At 38.5% G+C, this 20390-nt stretch overlaps 3 protein-coding genes across 4 annotated transcripts; 2 read left to right on the top strand and 1 right to left on the bottom strand.

The window, feature by feature from the left end:
- Window positions 1-528: 528 nt before the first annotated feature.
- On the bottom strand, window positions 529-1998 carry LOC103506843. 2 transcript variants are annotated; one of them, XM_008471267.2, is made up of 2 exons: window positions 1911-1998; window positions 529-1741 (listed from the first exon to the last, which is right to left on the bottom strand). In XM_008471267.2, exon 2 carries the CDS (start codon window positions 1716-1718, stop codon window positions 603-605), a length of 1116 nt encoding a protein of 371 aa, XP_008469489.1. In that variant the 5' UTR covers window positions 1719-1741; window positions 1911-1998; the 3' UTR covers window positions 529-602. The 2 variants fall into 2 exon arrangements, with proteins under 2 accessions (XP_008469489.1, XP_008469482.1); XM_008471260.2 differs by having other exon boundaries at window positions 529-1754; window positions 1921-1998.
- Window positions 1999-4666: 2668 nt separating this feature from the next.
- LOC103506971 (caspase activity and apoptosis inhibitor 1-like) lies at window positions 4667-12209 on the top strand. Its single transcript, XM_026821969.1, has 6 exons — window positions 4667-4784; window positions 5630-5770; window positions 7326-7413; window positions 9123-9302; window positions 11755-11810; window positions 12030-12209. The coding sequence occupies exons 1-6, from the start codon at window positions 4713-4715 to the stop codon at window positions 12207-12209; spliced, it is 717 nt and encodes a 238-aa protein (XP_026677770.1). The 5' UTR covers window positions 4667-4712.
- A 4861-nt stretch (window positions 12210-17070) lies between these two features.
- LOC113466389 (uncharacterized protein DDB_G0290685-like) lies at window positions 17071-19846 on the top strand. Its single transcript, XM_026821742.1, has 3 exons — window positions 17071-17737; window positions 19161-19268; window positions 19695-19846. Exons 1-3 carry the CDS (start codon window positions 17071-17073, stop codon window positions 19844-19846), a joined length of 927 nt encoding a protein of 308 aa, XP_026677543.1.
- The last annotated feature ends 544 nt before the right edge of the window (window positions 19847-20390 follow it).

The raw sequence follows: 20390 nt of genomic DNA, 5'->3' as shown, positions 1-20390 counted from the left end.
TAATCTAAAAGAAGAAAAAATGAGGGAATGTAAATTATTTGGACCGCGTTTTACGAAGTTGGAGTTGGTTTCAATTCTGTATTGAACTGCCATGCTCAATCCTATACCATGTTTCAATTCAATTCAATTCAATTCAATTCTTCTTCTTCTTCTTCTTCTTCTTCTTCTTCTTCTTCTTCTTCTTCTTCTTCTCTTTCAGAACTTTTAATTTGTAATTTGTTTATATTTTTCTTACTTTTTTTTTCTTTTATAATTATATGTAACTTAACAAAATTATATCAATAATGAGGTGCTCTATTAAATTGTTGGTATAATGGAACAACTTGTTCTAAGCTGACCGTCTAAATAAAGCACTACTTATACTTATATAGTATATATAGTGAAGGAAGTGTCAGGATCTGAAGTTCCCCAAACCAGGCTCTGCAAGGGTCATTGTAGGATCCTCGTTTTAAAATACCTATGTAACTTATCAAAATTATATCAATAAAGAGGTGCTCTATTAAATTGTTGGTATAATGGAACAACTTGTTCTAAGCTGACAGTCTAAATAAAGCACTACTTATACTTATAAACTTTATTCCGTGACCATTACCATGCCTGCGTCACATCATACACTCATCGACGCAACACTTCTCTATCCCATGCTCCAATATATACAATCCGAAGTACATGGCCAGCGTGGCTAAGGCCCATAGGAACGCCATACCGTACAGAAACGCCAGTATTTTCGAAACGGCCATGTCTGAGCGTACGAGGGACCTTTTCCTGTGTTCGCCACACATGACGTAGATTTCCTTCTGATGGTTTACCGTTTTGAGGACGCGTCCGTGAAATTTCGGCCCTTCGTCACCGGATTCGAGGACGTTTGGGAGAAGAAATTCTGGTCCTTCGCGGCCGGATTTCGAAATCTTAGCGAAGAGTTCACGCCAGAGCGGTAGATCTGCTGATTGGTTGTGGAAGTTCAGATTGTCGACGCCCGATTGGTTGGAAATCTTGAACAGTTCACGCCAGAACAGAAGCTCAATTTTCGATTGGTTCAGATTTTTGCCTGTCGATTGGTTGGAATCCTCAGTGACCCGTTGGTGCCTGAATGGACTCCCCACTGGCATGTTGCTTTCGGCTGGACTCGGAACACTTGGACTCCCTTCGGTTTGATTCGGCTCGTTCCCCTCCCTGTGATTCTCCCTTCGTATCCGCCTCGCCTTTCCCCGCCTGTTACTCGATCGGCGTGTCCGGTTTCCGATCTTTCCCGAACGACTTCCTGTCGGGTATCCGATCTTTCCCGAACGTCTTCCGGACCGTTCCGACGAACTGAAACTCTCAAAGCGGAATACGCGCTGTTCAATATGCTTCTCTAGGTCGACGACAGCGTCACCACTGCCCAACAGCGTCCGACCCTGGACGTCTTTCCGACGCTCTCCGCTGTCGGACTGTTTCGTGAACTTCGTCTTTTTGAGCATCCTACTTTGTCCGTCTTGTCCACCGTCGACAAACTGGTTTGTCTCTGTGGACTGTGTCCCCTCATAGCCAGCGTCTAGAGGTGAAATTGTTGTGGAGGTCGTGCTACCTGGATAGTCCTCATAGTCTGAATAGTCTGTATTCGGCTCGAGTTTTATCCTTTCAAAGCCGCCATCCTCTGCATAATCGTATTCCGTGGTGGGTTCCTCTGTGATGTACTTTCTCCGACTCCTATCCTCATCCATGACATTGGAGGGCATGGTGTATCTTCTCACACCCCTATCTTCCTTTTCCTCCTGAATAGTCTGTATTCGGCTCGAGTTTTATCCTTTCAAAGCCGCCATCCTCTGCATAATCGTATTCCGTGGTGGGTTCCTCTGTGTTGTACTTTCTTCGACTCCTATCCTCATCCTTGACATTGGAGGGCATGGTGTATCTTCTCACACCCCTATCTTCCTTTTCCTCCTCCTCGAAGGGCACCCATTGGCGGGGAATGAGCCAGTGGGACTCGCCGCACCGGAAGCCCAAACAGTGGGGCGTCTCCTTGAATTTGAAAATTCAAAATTAAAAGTGAATCACTAGAATGGAAAGATTACCTACCTACCTGAAAACAGATGAATGGGTAAAAGGCAGAGCGGGAAAGATTAGGAAAGATTACCTACCTACCTGAAAACAGATGAATGGGTAAAAGGCAGAGCGGACTAAGTCCAAAAATCGACTTTCTGGGTTATCTATATCGTTGGAAAGAGTGCGAAAAGATCTACTTTTTATATTGGTTGCGAACTTTACTTTAGTGTTGTATTGAAATGAGAGCAAAAACAAAATGGCTATCTCTATTTAAACCTTAACCAGAAATATGTATGATATAGTACTTGACACATACCTCCAACTCAACAAAATTGAAGAAAAAGTCATCAGAATTTCAAAAGAAGAATACTGTTTATTTTTTTCTTCTTCTTCTTCTTCTTCTTCTTCTTCTTCTTCTTCTTCTTCTTCTTCTTCTTCTTCTTTAACTTTTCTTCTCTTTCAGAACTTTTAATTTGTAATTTGTTTATATTTTTCTTACTTTTTTTTTTCTTTTATAATTACCAAACACGTAGCCGAAAAAAACCTCGGCCCCGCCGGGAATCGAACCCGCGGACAAATGCGTGACCAGTGTTATTATAGTTTTAGGTTAAACGCAAAAATTTGGACCGATTGCAATACTTTCATTACTAGTATAGCTCACTATACTGTAGTAATAGAAAGTAAAAAAGGGGCTTTCTTTTTCATTGTCGTGGCTATTGAATAATTACCCGAATACTAACCTAAATGGGCGTAATGGGAGACTTCTCTTTTTTTCTCCTCCTTCGGGAATAATTAACCAAAACGTTTGTCGTTTCATACATATGTCTGGACATGGTCTTCACTTGACTGGTGTGTAGTGTGACCATGTCCAGAAATATGTATGATATAGTACTTGACACATACCTCCAACTCAACAAAAAAGTTTGTCGTTGCACAAGAATTTATCGGTGTATTGGGGAAAGAAAAATCGTGCGAAAATAGAAGCTATGTGTGTTCTGGCTCGAAGTAAATTTTGAATTTTGACGGCTTATCAGTGTAGTACCTACAGTCCAGAAAAGTCCTGAATTTTGACTTCAAGGTACTGAAGTACCTACTGAATTTTCTCAAAAGTTGCTGAGTGTGTTTAAAATTCTGGCACACATCAACCTAGATTTGGGTATCCGGTACTCATTGATGGTGGTGGGGGTACGTGAGATTACATCCAGGTACCCAAGGGGTACGCGGGCGAAAAAAGGTTGACAACCGCTGGGCTATAGCTCATTGGATTCGGAAGCTGCTCGGTAAGTGAGAGACCCGGGTTCGAAACTTCTAAATCAAACCTTTCTAATTCATAGCAAAAAAAAAAAAAAAAACTACATACCTATATAATCTAAATCTAGTCCGAAACTTTGGAAAAAATCTTAATCAACCGGGTCGGCGTTTTTCGTCAGCCTCTCAATCAGCCCTAACTCGGGTGATTTCTTTGGACTTACCTTTGGTTTAGGCTACAAATTTTACGAGTGAATGCCCTTCACACTCAACCTTTGCTATAAAGTTAGCAAGGAAAATATCAGACTCGTATCCTCTCTGTTTAACGTCCCCCAGCCAGACAGTCGAACCCAATAATGAATATCTTAATTGTACTCCAGAGTTAACCCTTTTGTTCTCCTATCCCCTGGAAGATAGTGAGATCAATATTAAATAAGAAACAAACCTTATCTCTTTAGGAGACTAGTTCATTATATTATAGTTCATCCCGGGGAAAAATCGAACCCAATAATGAGTAGAATATACCCTGTTCATTCTGCTCGAATGAGACTGAAAAGTCCCTTTACTCCCGCACTCTAAACATGTTTGTTTATTTTACTACAAAGTTAACCCTTTCATGTTCTCCTGTCCCCTACCAGGTGAGGATGATAGCGAGATCAATATTAAACAGGAGCCAGACTCGGATGATGATATACAAGAGGTTAAGAATCGAACCCAAATATGAATAGAATAGAATATATGTACCTTGTTTATACTGCTCGAATAGGTCTGAATAGTCAATTTACTCCCGCAGTCTAAAGAAGGGTTTAGGAATAGCATAAAATATTATACCTTTGGTTCTGCTTTTCAAAGAATATACCTTGTTTATACTGCCAGAGACTGAAATATCCCCTTACTCCCGCAGTCTAAACAAGGTCTTGTGTATTGTAGTCCAAAATTAGTTTGTTTATTTTACTACAAAGTTAACCCTTTCATGTTCTCCTGTCCCCTGCCAGGTGAGGATGATAGCGAGATCAATATTAAACAAGAACCTGACTCGGATGATGATGTACAAGAGGTTAAGATGGACGAGGAACCAGTGAGTCAAACCAAACCCGAGAGTGCACCAGTCAAAACCACACTGGAAAAGGTAAACCACGGTTCCTAGCGCTTGCAATGAAGGTGCCTTCTAAACTAGGCTGGTTTTAACTCTATTAAATGATTGGGTGGTAGAGAATGCCATAGGCATTAACCCCACCCTTGATCAAACTTTATTTTGTATTTATATGTATATACTTTTTGTTACCATCTGTAAATTTAATTTAATAAAGTTTGATCCAATTGTGTAATAATAATAATAATAATAATAATTGCCAATATCTTATATTATAAAATCAAGATCGATCTTTTTCCAGGACACTGTCATTCCATTCTGATTGCATTCAAACAACTGTGGAAATATGAAGGTGCTGCCGTCTTCCAAAGATAAGGAGAAGAAGTATCGTAAAATTCAGAAAGCTCTGGACAAAGAGGTTTGTATTGATTAACTACTAATCAAAAATTTACCTACGTATTCAACAGTGTTGTACTGGGGCACATTATTTTTGTGCCCAAATGGGTAGGTACATATTTGGGAAAATTCTGTACCCCCAAAGATAAGGAGAAGAAGTATCGTAAAATTCAGAAAGCTCTGGACAAAGAGGTTTGTATTGATTAACTACTAATCAAAAATTTACCTTAGTATTTAACAGTGTTGTACTTGGGCACATTATTTTTGTGCCCAAATGGGTAGGTACATATTTGGGAAAATTCTGTACCCATAAGGAGAAGAAGTATCGTAAAATTCAGAAAGCTCTGGACAAAGAGGTTTGTATTGTTTAATCATAAAAAAACCTACTTACACAAAGAAGACCATTACCTACTAATCAAAAATTTACCCAAGTATTCAACAGTGTTGTACTTGGGCACATTATTTTTGTGCCCAAATGGGCAGGTACATATTTGGGAAAATTCTGTACCCAATACATGTTGTTATGGGTAGGCAAGGCCATATTTAGCAGTGGGCTACTATTACTTATTGTTGTCAAATGCTCAAATTATATTGAGGATAAAATTTCATACCTTGATGAGGATTGAAACTATGTCCTCCTATTTATCAGGCTATCTTGATGTAATTCAAAGGTAGAAGTACCTTTTTTTTGTGATGAAATAAATATTTTATATTTCATCACCAACCAACCTCAACAGTGCAGTGGTTAGCACAGTGGACTTTGAATCTGGAGGTTGATGGTTCGAGTCCAAGTCATGTAAGCAGGGAATGATATTTGTGACAAGCATTTATGCTTAACCCAATTAAAATTCCTATTTTATATTTCAGTTCGAGCTACATGAGTTGGATCAGATCAGTAACTCGTCGGAAGAGTCAGATGGGATCAGTGCTGAGTTTGAAATTCATCCGCTCTCCTATTACATTGACAACCGAGAAGATCTCATACAGCATATGTTTGCCACAATCAAGGTAAGTTTTACTTTCTCTTGCCTAGGCTATCTTGATGTAATTCAAAGGTAGAAGTACCTTTTTTTTGTGATGAAATAAATATTTTATATTTCATCACCAACCAACCTCAACGGTGCAGTGGTTAGCACAGTGGACTTTGAATCTGGAGGTAAATGGGTTCAAGTCCAAGTCATGTAAGCAGGGAATGATATTTGTGACAAGCATTTATGCTTAACACAATTAAAAATCCTATTTTATATTTCAGTTCGAGCTACATGAGTTGGATCAGATCAGTAACTCATCGGAAGAGTCAGATGGGATCAGTGCCGAGTTTGAAATTCATCCACTCTCCTATTACATTGACAACCGCGAAGATCTCATACAGCATATGTTTGCTACAATCAAGGTAAGTTTTACTTTCTCTTACCTATGGAGCAGTTGCAAATGGGTAAAAATTATTAATAAATGGTTGATTCCTATGTAAAAAGAAGTGAAAAATCCAAATCTGAGGTCAAAATTCCGAAAAAGTAACTTTTAAAGGTCGAAAATTCAATTTTTAATTGTCGTTCTAATGAAAAAGTTCAAAGAGTTGTGACATCAGATTTCACGTCAAAATGCGCAGAAACGCTTGCACACAAACAAACAAAGGGGGAGTTAGATATCAGTATATTATTTACAATATTAATTTGTAAAAAAAAAAAAAAAAAATACTTGTAGTCTAGTCCTAGTCAGCGCACATTGGTTTCCCGGTCACTGAAGTTCAGAAGCGTTGCGCGTGGTGGGTATTCGGATGTAAGGACGAAACTGAAAGTGGTGTCAAGAATAGTCAAGATGAAGAAAAAGAAGAAAGAAGAAGAAGGAGAAGAAGAAGAAGCAAAGAAGGAAGAAGAAGAAGAAGAAGAAGAAGAAGAAGAAGAAGAAGAAGAAGAAGAAGAAGAAGAAGAAGAAGAAGAAGAAAGATAACACCATTTCAAGTGGTACGGTAATTCCCACTGCTTTGTACGGTATTTGTTTTTCATTGGCCTTGTATTACCGCACGTGGACATGCTGAAGTTATATTGCTGTTCTAATGAAAAAGTTCAAAGAGTTGTGACATCAGATTTCACGTCAAAATGCGCAGAAACGCTTGCACACAAACAAACAAACAAAGCGGGAGTCATAAATTATGACGTCATCACCTACCCGAAAGTATGCCGTGATGTCAGAGTTCATGATTTACCGGTATTTTATAAATCAATTTATCTCGGGCTCTAGAAGTCGTAGAAGAAAAAGAAATATTCCATTGGTCCTCATTTTTCCTGCTCTATGACTTTGCAATATCACCCAAGTAAGCGCAACTGATCTATTGTTGTCTCCTTAAACCAAGAGTATAATAGAAAGTAAAAATGTGTAGGTACATTTTGTTTTAGTAGCTATCTTGCATCTTTTTTTTATATATATAGATTGTGGACACATGTAATTATGTTAATTGTTTTATTGACAATAACACAGATTTGTATAAATATTACACTTGTGAAGTACAAAACAGAAGGAGATATCAGTATATTATTTACAAATAATTTGTATTCCATTCCAGGGTGCTAAACTGAAACGAATGGTACCTCCAGCTCTCAGGCATTTAACCACAGAAGAACTCAAAGCGGACTGCCTAATACAAGTCCTAGGTAAGTGGACCAGGCAATCGTGAGTTATGGCAGAACAAACAAACATTCAAACAGCTAAACCAAATGCAAAACTCTCGAGTTAAAACGTAGACCTCACTATCGTGCGGTCAATAAGTACTTACCAATCAAAAATATGTCTACAAAGCCTTATTTAGACTGTAGGCATACCCAAAGGAACTTCCATACATAATAGCAGTACTTACCTGTAAATGAGGTACCTATTCAAAAACTTTAATAATATGTTTACCTAGTTAGATTTTTTTTTTATTTTTAAAGAGGTTTGACAAAGGGAACTGTAACAGCTAGGGTCTTATCGTCCCGAAATCGAAGAGAGAAGACAGGATAGGAGAAAGCCAGCCGTTCCGAGAACGAACCTTATCCCTTCAGAATAAAATCCGCTCCGGGTGGCAATTGAACCCGCGGCCTAGCGCTTACAAGGCAAACGCGTTACCAACCAAGCTAAACTGTGGACTGGCGTTTAATTAGAACATTCTATTTTTATTATTATTATTTATTTTTCTCTCCCACCAGGACTGTCTAAGAAGCGAATCCTGTACACAATCGACGGCAAAGAGCTCAACTCCTCGTCTGACGATTCAGATTCTGGATCCAGCGATTCTTCGCTAGATATCGAGAAGGAAGCGAAAGCGTTGAAACTACTGCAGGAGAAGGCGGCGGGGAAGAAGAGCAAACACTCGGCCGACGGAAAAGGTGAGTAGAATAGAATTGGATAGGTTAGAATAGAATAGATCAGTTGCGCTTACTTGGGTGATGTTTGAAAGTCATAGAGCAGGAAAAATGAGGACCAACGGAGTTTTTCTTTTTCTTCTACGACTTCTAGAGAATGTTTTTACTTATATGATTTAATAATGTTTTAATTTTTTTTTTTTTTTTCAAATACATAATTATGTAAATAGGTAATTCGTAATAATAAATAACATAAAATGTTAATACAGTCGAACCTGTTTAAGTGGAACCCGTCTAAGTAGGAAACCTGGATAACTAGGAAAAAAATCGTGGCCCCTTCATTTTTTACAAAAAAAAAAACCTGTTTAAATGGGAAAATCGAACCTCTATAAGTGGGAATGACTTTTTCTAGATATCTACTCGGTCTGGAGCCTCTGTAAGTGGGAAAGGTTACCATTTTCCTAGGTCCGGAGCCTTCTGCGGACCTCTGTAAGGGGGAATTTGTAGGAAAGCAAAGCATATTCCTATTCCTCCAAACCAGTGTTCACATTTACCTCTAGAAGTGGGATTAGGAAAATGGCAACCTCTTTAACTGGGAAACCTGGAAAAAATTGTCGGTTCCTTGGATTCCCACTTAGACAGGTTCGACTGTATCTCCATACGTGTAGAGGTAGATGTTGTTGAAGGCGGGGTCATCCGAAAAGGGCAGGAACGGGATGTACACCGTCCCGAGGAGGCCGAGGGCGAACATGTAGGAGGAGACGAAGATGGCGCCCGTCTGGAGCGTAACAGCTAGGGTCTTATCGTCCCAAAATCGAAGAGAGAAGGAAGACAGGATAGGAGAAAGCCAGCCGTTCCGAGAACGAACCTTATCCCTTCGGAATAAAATCCGCTCCAGGTGGGAATCGAACCCGCGGCCTAGCGCTTACAAGGCAAACGCGTTACCAACCAAGCTAAACTGTGGACTGGCGTTTAATTAGAATATTCTATTTTTATTATTTTTTATTTTTCTCTCCCACCAGGACTGTCTAAAAAGCGAATTCTGTACACAATCGACGGCAAAGAGCTCAACTCCTCGTCTGATGATTCTGATTCTGGATCCAGCGATTCTTCGCTAGATATCGAGAAGGAAGCGAAAGCGTTGAAACTACTGCAGGAGAAGGCTGCGGGCAAGAAGAGCAAACACTCGGCCGATGGAAAAGGTGAGTAGAATAGAATTAGTAGAATATGAGATAAAAATATTATGAATAGAAGGACGATTCCTACGTATGAAGTTGTGAAAAATTCGAATCTGAGGTCAAAATTTCGAAAAAGTAGATTTAAAAGTTCGAAAATTCCCTTTTTAATTGCCGTTCCAATGAAAAGATAATCACTGCTCTAATTGTGAAAACTCCTTTTTGCGTTTAACCTAACCCTATAATAACACTGGTCACTGCTCGTTTGTGCCAGTTCCTCTGGTAGCAATATTCCACGGACGTGACTTCTGCACAAGTACCTTGAAATTGAAGAGAGGACAAGATAGGAGAAAACAAGACATTCCAAGAACAAACCTTATCTATTTTGAAGAAAGTTTGCACCCGGCAGAAATCAAACCTGAGATCTATCACTTCCAAGGCAGTTACACTACTTTCCAAGCTAACTAGCCTGGCTTGCCAGAGTAAAAGGATTGATGAATAATAAGTAATAAGAATTAGTTATCAGAGGCTCTCTACTTTATTCAAAAACAAGCTGAATCCCATCACTTCGCTCTGGAATCCCGCTACTTCATCCCAAGGCATGTCCAAACTTGTAGAAAATATATTTTGGCCACACTGTGTGCTCCCTATTAGCTGCATAGTTATCAAACTAAAAACATAAACAAAACTCAAAATAAACACAAGAAGGAGTTTTCACAATTAGAGCAGTGATTTGTGTTATTATAGGGTTAAGTTGAATACAAAAAGGAGCTTTTCTTTTCCACAGATGTGACTTCTGCATAATTACCCAGAATTAGACGTCTGTAGTTACAGTAGCCGTCTATCAAACTTTATCTAATAAATGGTAGAGTAACATTGAACACTGTGTACTTATAATCTTTTTCTCTGAACCACAACACCTAGAAAGCTGAAATTTGGTAGGAATATTCCTTTTATGGTCTAGGTGTGCAATAAGAAAGGATTTTGCGAAAACTAAACCGATCCTGAGTTATGATCAATTTTTGATCTCTAAAATCTCTACCATAAGAAATATACAGAGTGCAGAGACTGCAGGAGAGAAATGTTCCGCTCTCGACCAACATTTTGAGTTTCGTTTATGTTTTTAGTTTGATAACTACGTAGGGCCCACCTTTTCTACAAGTTTGGCCATGCCTCGTGATGAACTAGCGGGATTCCGGAGCGAAGCGACAGAATAATTCAATATGTGCACATTCTAATATATATTAATAGTAATCATAAACAAAGTTTGATGTCTAATTTCTCTTTTGTTTTAGGTGTCGGAAAAAATAGCCACCCGAAAGTCGGAAGAACAGAAAGCGTCTCAGAGTAAGAGTACCACAAGTAAGCCAGCTGCAGGTTAGTTGTACAGAACAGAGGGTTTATTAAAAGACCCTCCCTCTCCTATTAAAAAAAATATTGAGACTAAAACGAAGAAAATGCGTTCACTAGATCCTAAATATATACAGCCCCTTGTGTAACTGACTGACTGACTGACTGACTCACTGACTCACTCACTCATACTAATTCTAACCCACTTCTAGATGAGCTAGGAAGATGCGGTTTTCACCATTGGATTCCTTATTTTTTGTAGGTACTGGGAAAAATCGGAAAATCCCGAAATTCCAAACCGTTCCCGAGATATTGACGTTTTTTAGTCCCCCATAAGAAATACACAGGGAACACGCTTTGAGGCCAGCAAAACTTTTCCGTCGCTTCGCTCCGGATTTCTGCTAGTAAATCCTTAAGGCATGGCCGTTCATGTCACTCATCCATTTAGTGGTCTTGCTCGGCTTAACAAAAACGAACCGGAAAATAGCCTATAACCTTCACGGGAGTGCATAATGAAAAGATTCTAAGAGTTGTGACGTCAGAGTTCAAGAAATGCGTAGAAACACAATAATTACGCAGAAACGCATGTGTTGCCTGCAAGGGAGCTTTGCTCGAGACAGTTGATGTGACGTCATCGCGTACGGGAGCATATGCCGTGACGTCAAGAGTTCAAGATTTACCGGTATTTTTTAATTCGATTTATCATGTGGGATCTAAAAGTCGTAGAAGAAAAAGAAAAATTCCCTAGTTCCTTTTTTTTCGGCTCTTTGACTTTGAAACCTCACCTAAGTCAGCGCAACTGCTCTGTTGTCCTCACGAGGCTGAGTGCACCCCGAACTTCAAGCACAGAGCCGAAAAAACTTCGAACCCGGGACCTGTGGCGTGCAAGCCGAGTGCGATACCCACTCGGCCACGGAGGTTGCTTAGTTTTTTTTTTATATTTTATCCATTCTCTTATGTTCATTTTAAAAATCAAATATTAACCAGTCCATTGTAGCACTAGCGGACGAAAAAAACAACTGCGTAAAGTCTGACGTCACACATCTTTGAACTTTTTCATTAGAACGGAAAATAAAAATTGAATTTTTGACCTTTTACAATATTAACCAGTCCATTGTTTCATTCCCAGGTGGCAAGAAACGCAAGTCCATCCAGCTCGATTCGGACACCGAGGCAGACGGCAAGGTGTCCAAGAAGAAGAAAAAGAAGCGCTCCAAAGAGGAAAAACAAGTGGAGAGCATTGACTTCTAAGGGTTAGGTGGTAGAAAACGCCTCCGGCGTTAACCTCGCCTAGTGGTTACCTTCCACTCAAGAGTCTATTATTATTATTATATTGTTTCATTCCCAGGTGGCAAGAAACGCAAGTCCATCCAGCTCGATTCGGACACCGAGGCAGACGGCAAGGTATCCAAGAAGAAGAAAAAGAAGCGCTCTAAAGAGGAAAAACAAGCGGAGAGCATTGACCTAGATCCGGAGGAAGAAGATAAAGAGGGAGAGGGAGAGGAAGATGGGAAGAAGAAACTGATTGAACTGATAGAACTTGAAATGAGAGCGCGGGCCATTCGGAAGCTGCTCGGTAAGTGAGAGACCCGGGTTCGAAACTTTTAAAAGCATCTAAAATTTAGATTTAGATTCTAAATCAAACCTTTCTAATTCATAGATTCTAAATCAAACCTTTCTAATTCATAGAAAAAAAACTACATACCTATATAATCTAAATCTAGTCCGAAACATTGGAAAAAATCTTAATCAACCGGGTCGGCGTTTTTTGTCAGCCTCTCAATCAGCCCTAACTAGGGTGATTTCTTTGGACTGACCTTTGGTTTAGGCTACAAATTTTACGAGTGAATGCCCTTCGCACTCAACCTTTGCTACAAAGTTAGCAAGGAAAATATCAGGCTCGTATCCTCTCTGTTTAACGTCCCCCAGCCAGACAGTCGACCCCAATAATGAATATCTTAATTGTACTCCAGAGTTAACCCCTTTTGTTCTCCTGTCCCCTGGAAAATAGTGAGATCAATAATAAACAAGAAACAAACCTTATCTCTTTAGAAGACTAGTTCATTATAGTATAGTTCATCCCGGGGAAAAATCGAACCAATAATGAATAGAATATACCCTGTTTATTCTGCTCGAATGAGACTACCTCTTTCTCCCCCCTCCCTCTCTTCTTTCCTCCCTCCCTAATTTTTCTCTCTCCCTTTCTTCTCTTTCTTTGGTATCATTCCTTATTATTGTGTATATGATATCATGATGAGATTTTTCCCTTCTCTTTCTCTCTCTCTCTCTCTCTCTCTCTCTCTCTCGCACTCCCTTTTTTCCATCTCTCTCGCTTTCCATTCCCTTTCAATTTGTATATAGCTTGAATTTCCTCAAGAACATTGAAATCTCGAAAACAACAGAAATACGCGAAACAAAGACGAAAAAAGACAAAGAAAGAAGGAGAGAGAATGATGATTAAAGTCGAAAATACAAGGGATCAAAGACGAAAAAAGACAAAGAAAGAAGGAGAGAGAATGATGATTAAAGTCGAAAATACAAGGGATAGAGAGAGAGAGAGAGAGAGAGAGAGGAAGTTGCCCAAGTGTGTGAATTTTGTGAACAATAGCTACCTATAAAGGCACAAGGTACCTCCCTATTTTCTTAGCTGGGTCTGTAGGTAACGACTACCAATTTGTAGATAGTACCAATGGAGCAGTTGCAAATGGGTAAAAATTATAAATAAATGGTCGATTCCTATGTAAAAAGTTGGTAAAAATCCTAATCTGAGGTCAAACTCCGAAAAAATAACTGCAAAAGGTCGAAAATTCAATTTTTATTTTCCGTTCTAATGAAAGAGTTCAAACATGTGTCACATCAGACTTTACGCAGTTGTTTTTTTCGTCCGTTAGGTAGCGCCACTGTGCAAGCGCGCTAGCGGAGGAGCAGAAAGAACTGCGTTATCTTGTTTTCCTAAGAGGTAAATCTCAGATTCCCGCTCAAAGTTTCTTCTTGTAATGTGGAATCTTTAAGGTAATGTTACACCAAGCGCGCATTGTTTGCAAACGTTTGTGAAATGCGCGCTTCGTGTAACATTACCTGAAAAACCGACAGCAGCGGATCAACTCCGTGCACACACGAACGCTGTTTGCAAGCCAATGTTTGTGGAAAAATGATTGCAAACGTTTGCAAACACTGTTTGCAAACGATGCGCGCTTAGTGTAACATTACCTTTAGAGTTTTTAGACTCTAATTTTTGCTCCTTTGTCTCTCTTTGGCTGACCTCTAACCATACAATTCCTTTAGGTCTCATTTCTAAGAACATCACTCTGATTCAGAGTGAACGCTATTTCAAAATTTAGAGTTCTCTACAACCTTACAACCGCTCATATATGTAGGTACATACTTGTACATACATATTAGGTAGTTTCTACCTAAAATAGTTTTCAGACTTTTCCTACTTTCCTCCGTAAAACTCACTTTTCGTAAAGAGCGTTCGTCACTTGGATGAAAATCTGTTTGTGACGGTTCGGTCTAGGCACAAAACAGCTTCAAAACTTATCTAAATCTCATCTCATCACCTCTTGAACTAGTGTGATGGCCGATGACCATTTCGCTATAGATTAGGTATTATTAGGTATACTTAACACAGGCTATACGCTGCACAGTAATACACCGGTTTATACGTTTCACGAACTACATTGTAATGTTTTCTGCTATGTTTGCAGATAAGTTAATGAAAAAATTCTCGAACATCCTGAAAAAACGTTTCCGTCGAGAAAAAAAAAAAAAGCTCGCATTGTAAGATTAAGATAAGGTTGTTTTTATTTTCCTTGTTGGAATAATAGTCTTCGATGGTACCTAGGTGTACGAGTATCAAAATTCTACAAAAGTAGGTAATAGTAAAGTAGGTTAGTAGAAATATGAGTAGGTAGTCACTGAGAAACTGAAATTTCTTAACTATGGGTACCTACTACAAAAAGTTATGAAATCCCACAAAAAATACCGTTTATACGTTTCACGAACTACATTGTAATGTTTTCTGCTATGTTTGCAGATAAGTTAATGAAAAAATTCTCGAACATCCTGAAAAAAACGTTTCCGTCGAAAAAAAAAGCTCGCATTTTAAGATTAAGATAAGGTTGTTTTTATTTTCCTTGTTGGAATAATTGTCTTCGATGAGGGTACCTAGGTATACGAGTATCAAAATTCTACAAAAGTAGGTATTAGTAAAGTAGGTTAGTAGAAATATGAGTAGGTAGTCACTGAGAAACTGAAATTTCTTAACTATTTCTTTGTGGTAGGAGTTCCCTGCCAATGATATAGAAGAAATGATAGGAACTCTTGTTTGAGCCTTGCCTGAATGGACAAGTCGAATATGTGATTATCTGATTATGAAACCCTGTCTTCTCTATCTCCTTTTATCCCAACAAATTGCCTACGCCTACAGTATTGCTTTTTATTATTTGTTTATCTATACTCCTTCAGGTATTACCTAGTGTTCTTTCCCTTTATTGCACTCCTCTTTCCTCTTATCTCACCTCTGCTTCATTGTATTGGCTGCGTGCTTCAAATCGGAGTAACCATACACCCCCCAGTTGGTACATAGGAAAATACAACGTAATATTAACTCGATGTTTTTACTTTTTTACATCTTGTTTTATTTAGAACAGTAATACAAGCTGTACTCGCCAATGATATAGAAGAAATGATAGGAACTCTTGTTTGAGCCTTGCCTGAATGGACAAGTCGAATATGTGATTATCTGATTATGAAACGCTGTCTTCTCTACCTCCTTTTATCCCAACAAATTGCCTACGCCTACAGTATTGCTTTGTTTACCTATACTCCTTCAGGTATTACTTAGTGTTCTTTCCCTTTATTGCACTCCTCTTTCCTCTTATCTCACCTCTGCTTCATTGCATTGGCTGCGTGCTTCAAATCGGAGTAACCATACACCCCCCAGTTGGTACATAGGAAAATACAACGAAATATTAACTCGATGTTTTTACTTTTTTACATCTTGTTTTATTTAGAACAGTAATATAAGCTGTAGGTACTACAATTACTACATTTTAAGTTTCAAATGTCGAGATATAAGTTTTGTGATTAACTTATTGTAACATTATACTTTATTACCTACACATATAAAGAGATATAAAGTTCGTCTTCAACTAGCATGGGAGTAGGTTACAGGGTGAACAAAAATAAATAATAGAAATGTAACAAAAGATCCCAGAAAAAAATCAACTTCAATTTTTTTTTTTGTCTCATCCTGTAAGTCAGTGTAAGTAAATAGCATTATAGAAACCTAAATAATCAACTAAAAAGCGTAGATATAAAATACGGCAATATTTATCTAATGAAATCAGAATTCAGAATACCTACTTGTCACAAAGTCCATTTTGATCTGACGGCTTTTGTGAGAGATTTTGGTACAATTTTGTTACCTAAATGATTATCTCTGCATAGCTGGCAGGTACTTGTTTCTAGCAGTGCACAATTTTAATGAGGAACAAAAAGTAAACAACATTAAGGTGCTTGCAATATGGAGAATGAAAACTAATGGTATGAAAGCAAACACCGTAATAAAGAAAATGTTTAGAAGACAAGAAGAATAATTACATCACGAAGAAGTAGGTAGGTAAGGATGAAAGGGATACAAACAAAATAGAAAATGCTGATAATACAGAAAAAATAAACAAAAGCAGGATAGAGACAGGAAGCTTACAAGATGTTATTCAATCATTAATTAATTCTTCTGGAAAGGAAAAATAATGGAGCTGGAATAGATTACGAAGATCCTAATCTCACGTCATTATTGGAAAATAATTGCTGCAAACATTGGATTAATATTATGAGAGGAAATAAAATAGACGACGTAAAATGCTCAAGGTCTCTTCATTAAAACTGCATTAAAAGGAAAAGCGAGATTGTAGGTAGGTAGGTAGGTACCTAAGTAATAATAATAATTAATAAAAATAAAAAATCTGAGAGGAAATAAAATAGACGACGTAAAATGCTCAAGGTCTCTTCATTAAAACTGCATTAAAAGGAAAAGCGAGATTGTAGGTAGGTATTAGGTACCTAAGTAATAATAATACTTAATAAAAATAAAAAATTGTGAAAAAGGTGTTTAGGTACATATTTTCTTTTTTGTGATTTCAAATTCAATGAACTGAACGAAATTTTCTTTACTTTTCGCGGACAAATCCCTAATTAGGTTAATTTCACAGTTCACGCCAATAAATTTTAAGTCTAATAATTTTGAAAAAAACCTGATTGTTAATTTTAAATTAAAGAGTAGATTGAGTTCTAGGCCGCCCACTCACACTCAGACCATCTGACAGACCCAGGTCTCAAGCCTTTTCCGCCATACACGTTCCCACTGTCGAACAGATCGAGGTCAATCAGACGGTCTGATTATGAGTGGCCGGCGTTAGACTTTAGGGTACAGGCGCAATTTATGGTTTCCCCCATTAATTTTAACAGAACTACAAATGATAAACCGAAAAAATCCGCCGTGTCCAAACCAAACGCCGACAAATCCGTCCAAGAGGCGGAAGTAAACGTCAAAGCTGATGAAAACAAACCGGCGAAAGAAAACTCGAACGATCTAGATAAGGCAGTAGAAAAAGCGAAAGAACCAGCCAAAGCGATGGAAAAGACAAAAGATATAGCCAAAACAATGGAAAAGACAAAAGATATAGCCAAAGCAATGGAAAAGACAAAAGATGTAGCCAAAGCAATGGAAAAGACGAAAGATGTAGCCAAAGTAATGGAAAAGACAAAAGAACCAACTAAATCAGCGGACAAGGCAGAAAAGCCAAAAGAATCAGCCAAAGATGATGATGGCTTAAAGGAACCATCTACAACAACGGAAAAGACAAAAGAACCGCCCGAAGCGATAGAAAAGGTAAAAGAACCAGCCAAAGAAGTTACAAAGAAGGCAAAAGAAGCAGCCAACGCTACTGATGGATTAACAGAACCCACCAAAGCTAATAATGATGGCTCAAATGAAAAGATACCAGAATCAGCTAAGGATAACGGTAGTGGAAATGACAAAGAAAGTGAAGAGGACTCAAATGAAGATGGAGATGATGTAAATGAAGATGGAGATGATGTAAATGAAGATATAGGTGCAGAAGGAGATGATGGAGACAGGAGTGGAGAAGAAGGTGGAAAGATGGATGTTGAAGGTGAGACGTTTAAATTAAAGGTAAAAGAAAACAAGCTGGGCCCGTCCCTCCGGAAATTTTTTTTAGCCCGTAGTTTATTCGATCGTGATTAAAGAAAATCAGTACCTACTAGCCTACTACCTATGTACCTACCTATGCGGTTTTCAGCTATACCGACTAAATGGTTAGAGATATTATAAAATTTTAGGGTATAAGAACAAGAACACCCAAATAATAAGCATCATTCATTAGGATAAGGAAAGTCGTGTGATGTTCACACCAGATTTTTTTAATAAAAAAATTAACTCACTTTTTAAGTAGGGTGCTTTCCATTACAATTTTTTTTCCATCAGTAAAAGGCTGCTTCTTTAAATTAAATTTATCGTTTGTATTTATTTCAGTGTTTTCGTTTATATCATTGTTTCTAGATGGAGAAATGGATAGCAAAGAAGATGGCGAACTGGAGGAATCAAAAGAAGAAGATGATGAAGATATCGTCGTGGTTGAAGAAGGCAAATCCAGTAAAGAACCGCTGGCTGTGATACATATAATTGAGTCCTCAGATGAGGACAAAGGTAAATTTGTAAATGCAGTTTCTTTGTGTTATTATGTCACAACTTTGGTGCTCACTGCAGTATTGTAGGATTTTCCCAATATCTCGATAATACTAAAATCCAATGTTTACCTACCATGCTGGCACCGGTCGCTATGCGCATTTTCTACGTCATACTACTCATTTTCCTCACGAGGCTGAGTGGGCCCCGTAACGGCCAGTCACGGAATCAATCATTTGCATGATACAAATTTCTTGGATTTTCCTCACGAGGCTGAGTGGGCCCCGCAACAGCCAGTCACGGAATCAATCATTTGCATGATACAAATTTCTTGATTCTCAATAATCCTAACAACCAATGTTTACCTACCATGCTGGCACCGGTCGCTATGCGCATTTACATGTCATAGCTACTATTTCCTCACGAGGCTGAGTGGGCCCCGCAACAGCCAGTCACGGTATCAATCATTTGCATGATACAAATTTCTTGACCCTCGAGGGGTTACCTACCATGCTGGCACCGGTCGCTATGCGCATTTATATGTCATAGCTACTCATTTTCCTCACGAGGCTGAGTGTGGGCCATTGTTCATACAACATTTGGACTGGCACCGGTCGCTATGCGCATTTACATGTCATAGCTACTCATTTTCCTCACGAGGCTGAGTGGGCCCCACAACATCCAGTCACGGAATCAATCATTTGCATGATACAAATTTCTTGACCCCGCCGGGAATCGAACCCGGGTCTCCCGTGTGCAAGACGAGCGCAGTGAGCACTACGCCATGGGAGCTGACAAAGGTAAATAGAAGGTTATTAAGGCAGATGGAGATGATGTAAATGAAGATGGAGATGATGTAAATGAAGATATAGGTGCAGAAGGAGATGATGGAGACAGGAGTGGAGAAGAAAGTGGAAAGATGGATGTTGAAGGTGAGACGTTTAAATTAAAGATAAAAAAAAAAGCTGGGTCCGTCCCTCCGGGAATTTTTTAGCCCGTAGTTTATTCGATCGTGATTAGAGAAAATCAGTACCTATGTGGTTTTCAGCTATACCGACAAAACGGTTAAACTTTTTTTTATATTGAAAAAAGTATAAAAAAAAATTGACTAAACGGTTAGAGATATTATAAAATTTTAGGGTATAAGAACAAGAACACCCAAATAATGAGCATCATTCATTAGGATAAGGAAAGTCGTGTGATGTTCACACCAGATTTTTTTTTTTAATAAAAAATTTCAACTCACTTTTTAAGTAGGGTGCTTTCCATTACAATTTTTTTCCATCAGTAAAAGGCTGCTTCAAATTAAATTTATTGTTCGTTTATTTCAGTGTTTTCGTTTATATCATTGTTTCTAGATGGAGAAATGGATAGCAAAGAAGATGGCGAACTGGAAGAATCTAAAGAAGATGATGAAGATATCGTCGTGGTTGAAGAAGGCAAATCCAGTAAAGAACCGCTGGCTGTGATACATATCATTGAGTCTTCAGATGAGGACAAAGGTAAATAGAATGTTATTAAGGTCAGGCACTCAATATCAGGTACACCTGATCAGGTCTACCTGATAGTGTGTGTGCTCGCCACGTATCAGAATCTAAAGAAGATGATGAAGATATCGTCGTGGTTGAAGAAGGCAAATCCAGTAAAGAACCGCTGGCTGTGATACATATCATTGAGTCCTCAGATGAGGACAAAGGTACATAGAATGTTATTAAGGACAGGCACTCAATATCAGGTACACCTGATCAGGTCTACCTGATGAGTGTGTGTGCTCGCCACGTATCAGGTAGACCTGACAGACGGACCTTTTCAGCCGTACCACCTTTTTTTTAAAATAATTTATTAAACAAGGTCTTTTGTAAACATTATGTATTGTATTATGTTGTTAAACCCATAAAATACACGAGACCTTGTTTAGACTGCTGGGGCAAAGGGACCGTTCAGTCTCATTCGAGCAGGATAAACAAGGTACCTAATATATTCTAATTCTAAAAAAAGAAAAAAAAAAAAAAAAAAAAAAAAAAACTTTAAATTTGACAAACAAAACCATACAT

The sequence above is a fragment of the Diaphorina citri genome, unplaced genomic scaffold (assembly GCF_000475195.1).
Source record: "Diaphorina citri unplaced genomic scaffold, Diaci psyllid genome assembly version 1.1 scaffold13, whole genome shotgun sequence".
NCBI lineage: Eukaryota > Metazoa > Arthropoda > Insecta > Hemiptera > Psyllidae > Diaphorina > Diaphorina citri.
This window is presented reverse-complemented; position numbering and strand designations above follow the sequence as displayed.

Bases quoted from the DNA above. Each gene is read 5' to 3' on its own strand.
- LOC103506843 (XM_008471267.2), bottom strand. From the start codon at position 1,718: ATGCCCTCCAATGTCATGGATGAGGATAGGAGTCGGAGAAAGTACATC.
- LOC103506971 (XM_026821969.1), top strand. From the start codon at position 4,713: ATGAAGGTGCTGCCGTCTTCCAAAGATAAGGAGAAGAAGTATCGTAAA. The intron at 9,303-11,754 runs GTGAGTAGAATA...TTTCATTCCCAG, and splicing joins ACACTCGGCCGATGGAAAAG to GTGGCAAGAAACGCAAGTCC. The intron at 11,811-12,029 runs GTGTCCAAGAAG...GCAGACGGCAAG, and splicing joins ACACCGAGGCAGACGGCAAG to GTATCCAAGAAGAAGAAAAA.
- LOC113466389 (XM_026821742.1), top strand. From the start codon at position 17,071: ATGGTTTCCCCCATTAATTTTAACAGAACTACAAATGATAAACCGAAA. The intron at 17,738-19,160 runs ATATAGGTGCAG...TTATTAAGGCAG, and splicing joins TGGAGATGATGTAAATGAAG to ATGGAGATGATGTAAATGAA. The intron at 19,269-19,694 runs GTGAGACGTTTA...CATTGTTTCTAG, and splicing joins TGGAAAGATGGATGTTGAAG to ATGGAGAAATGGATAGCAAA.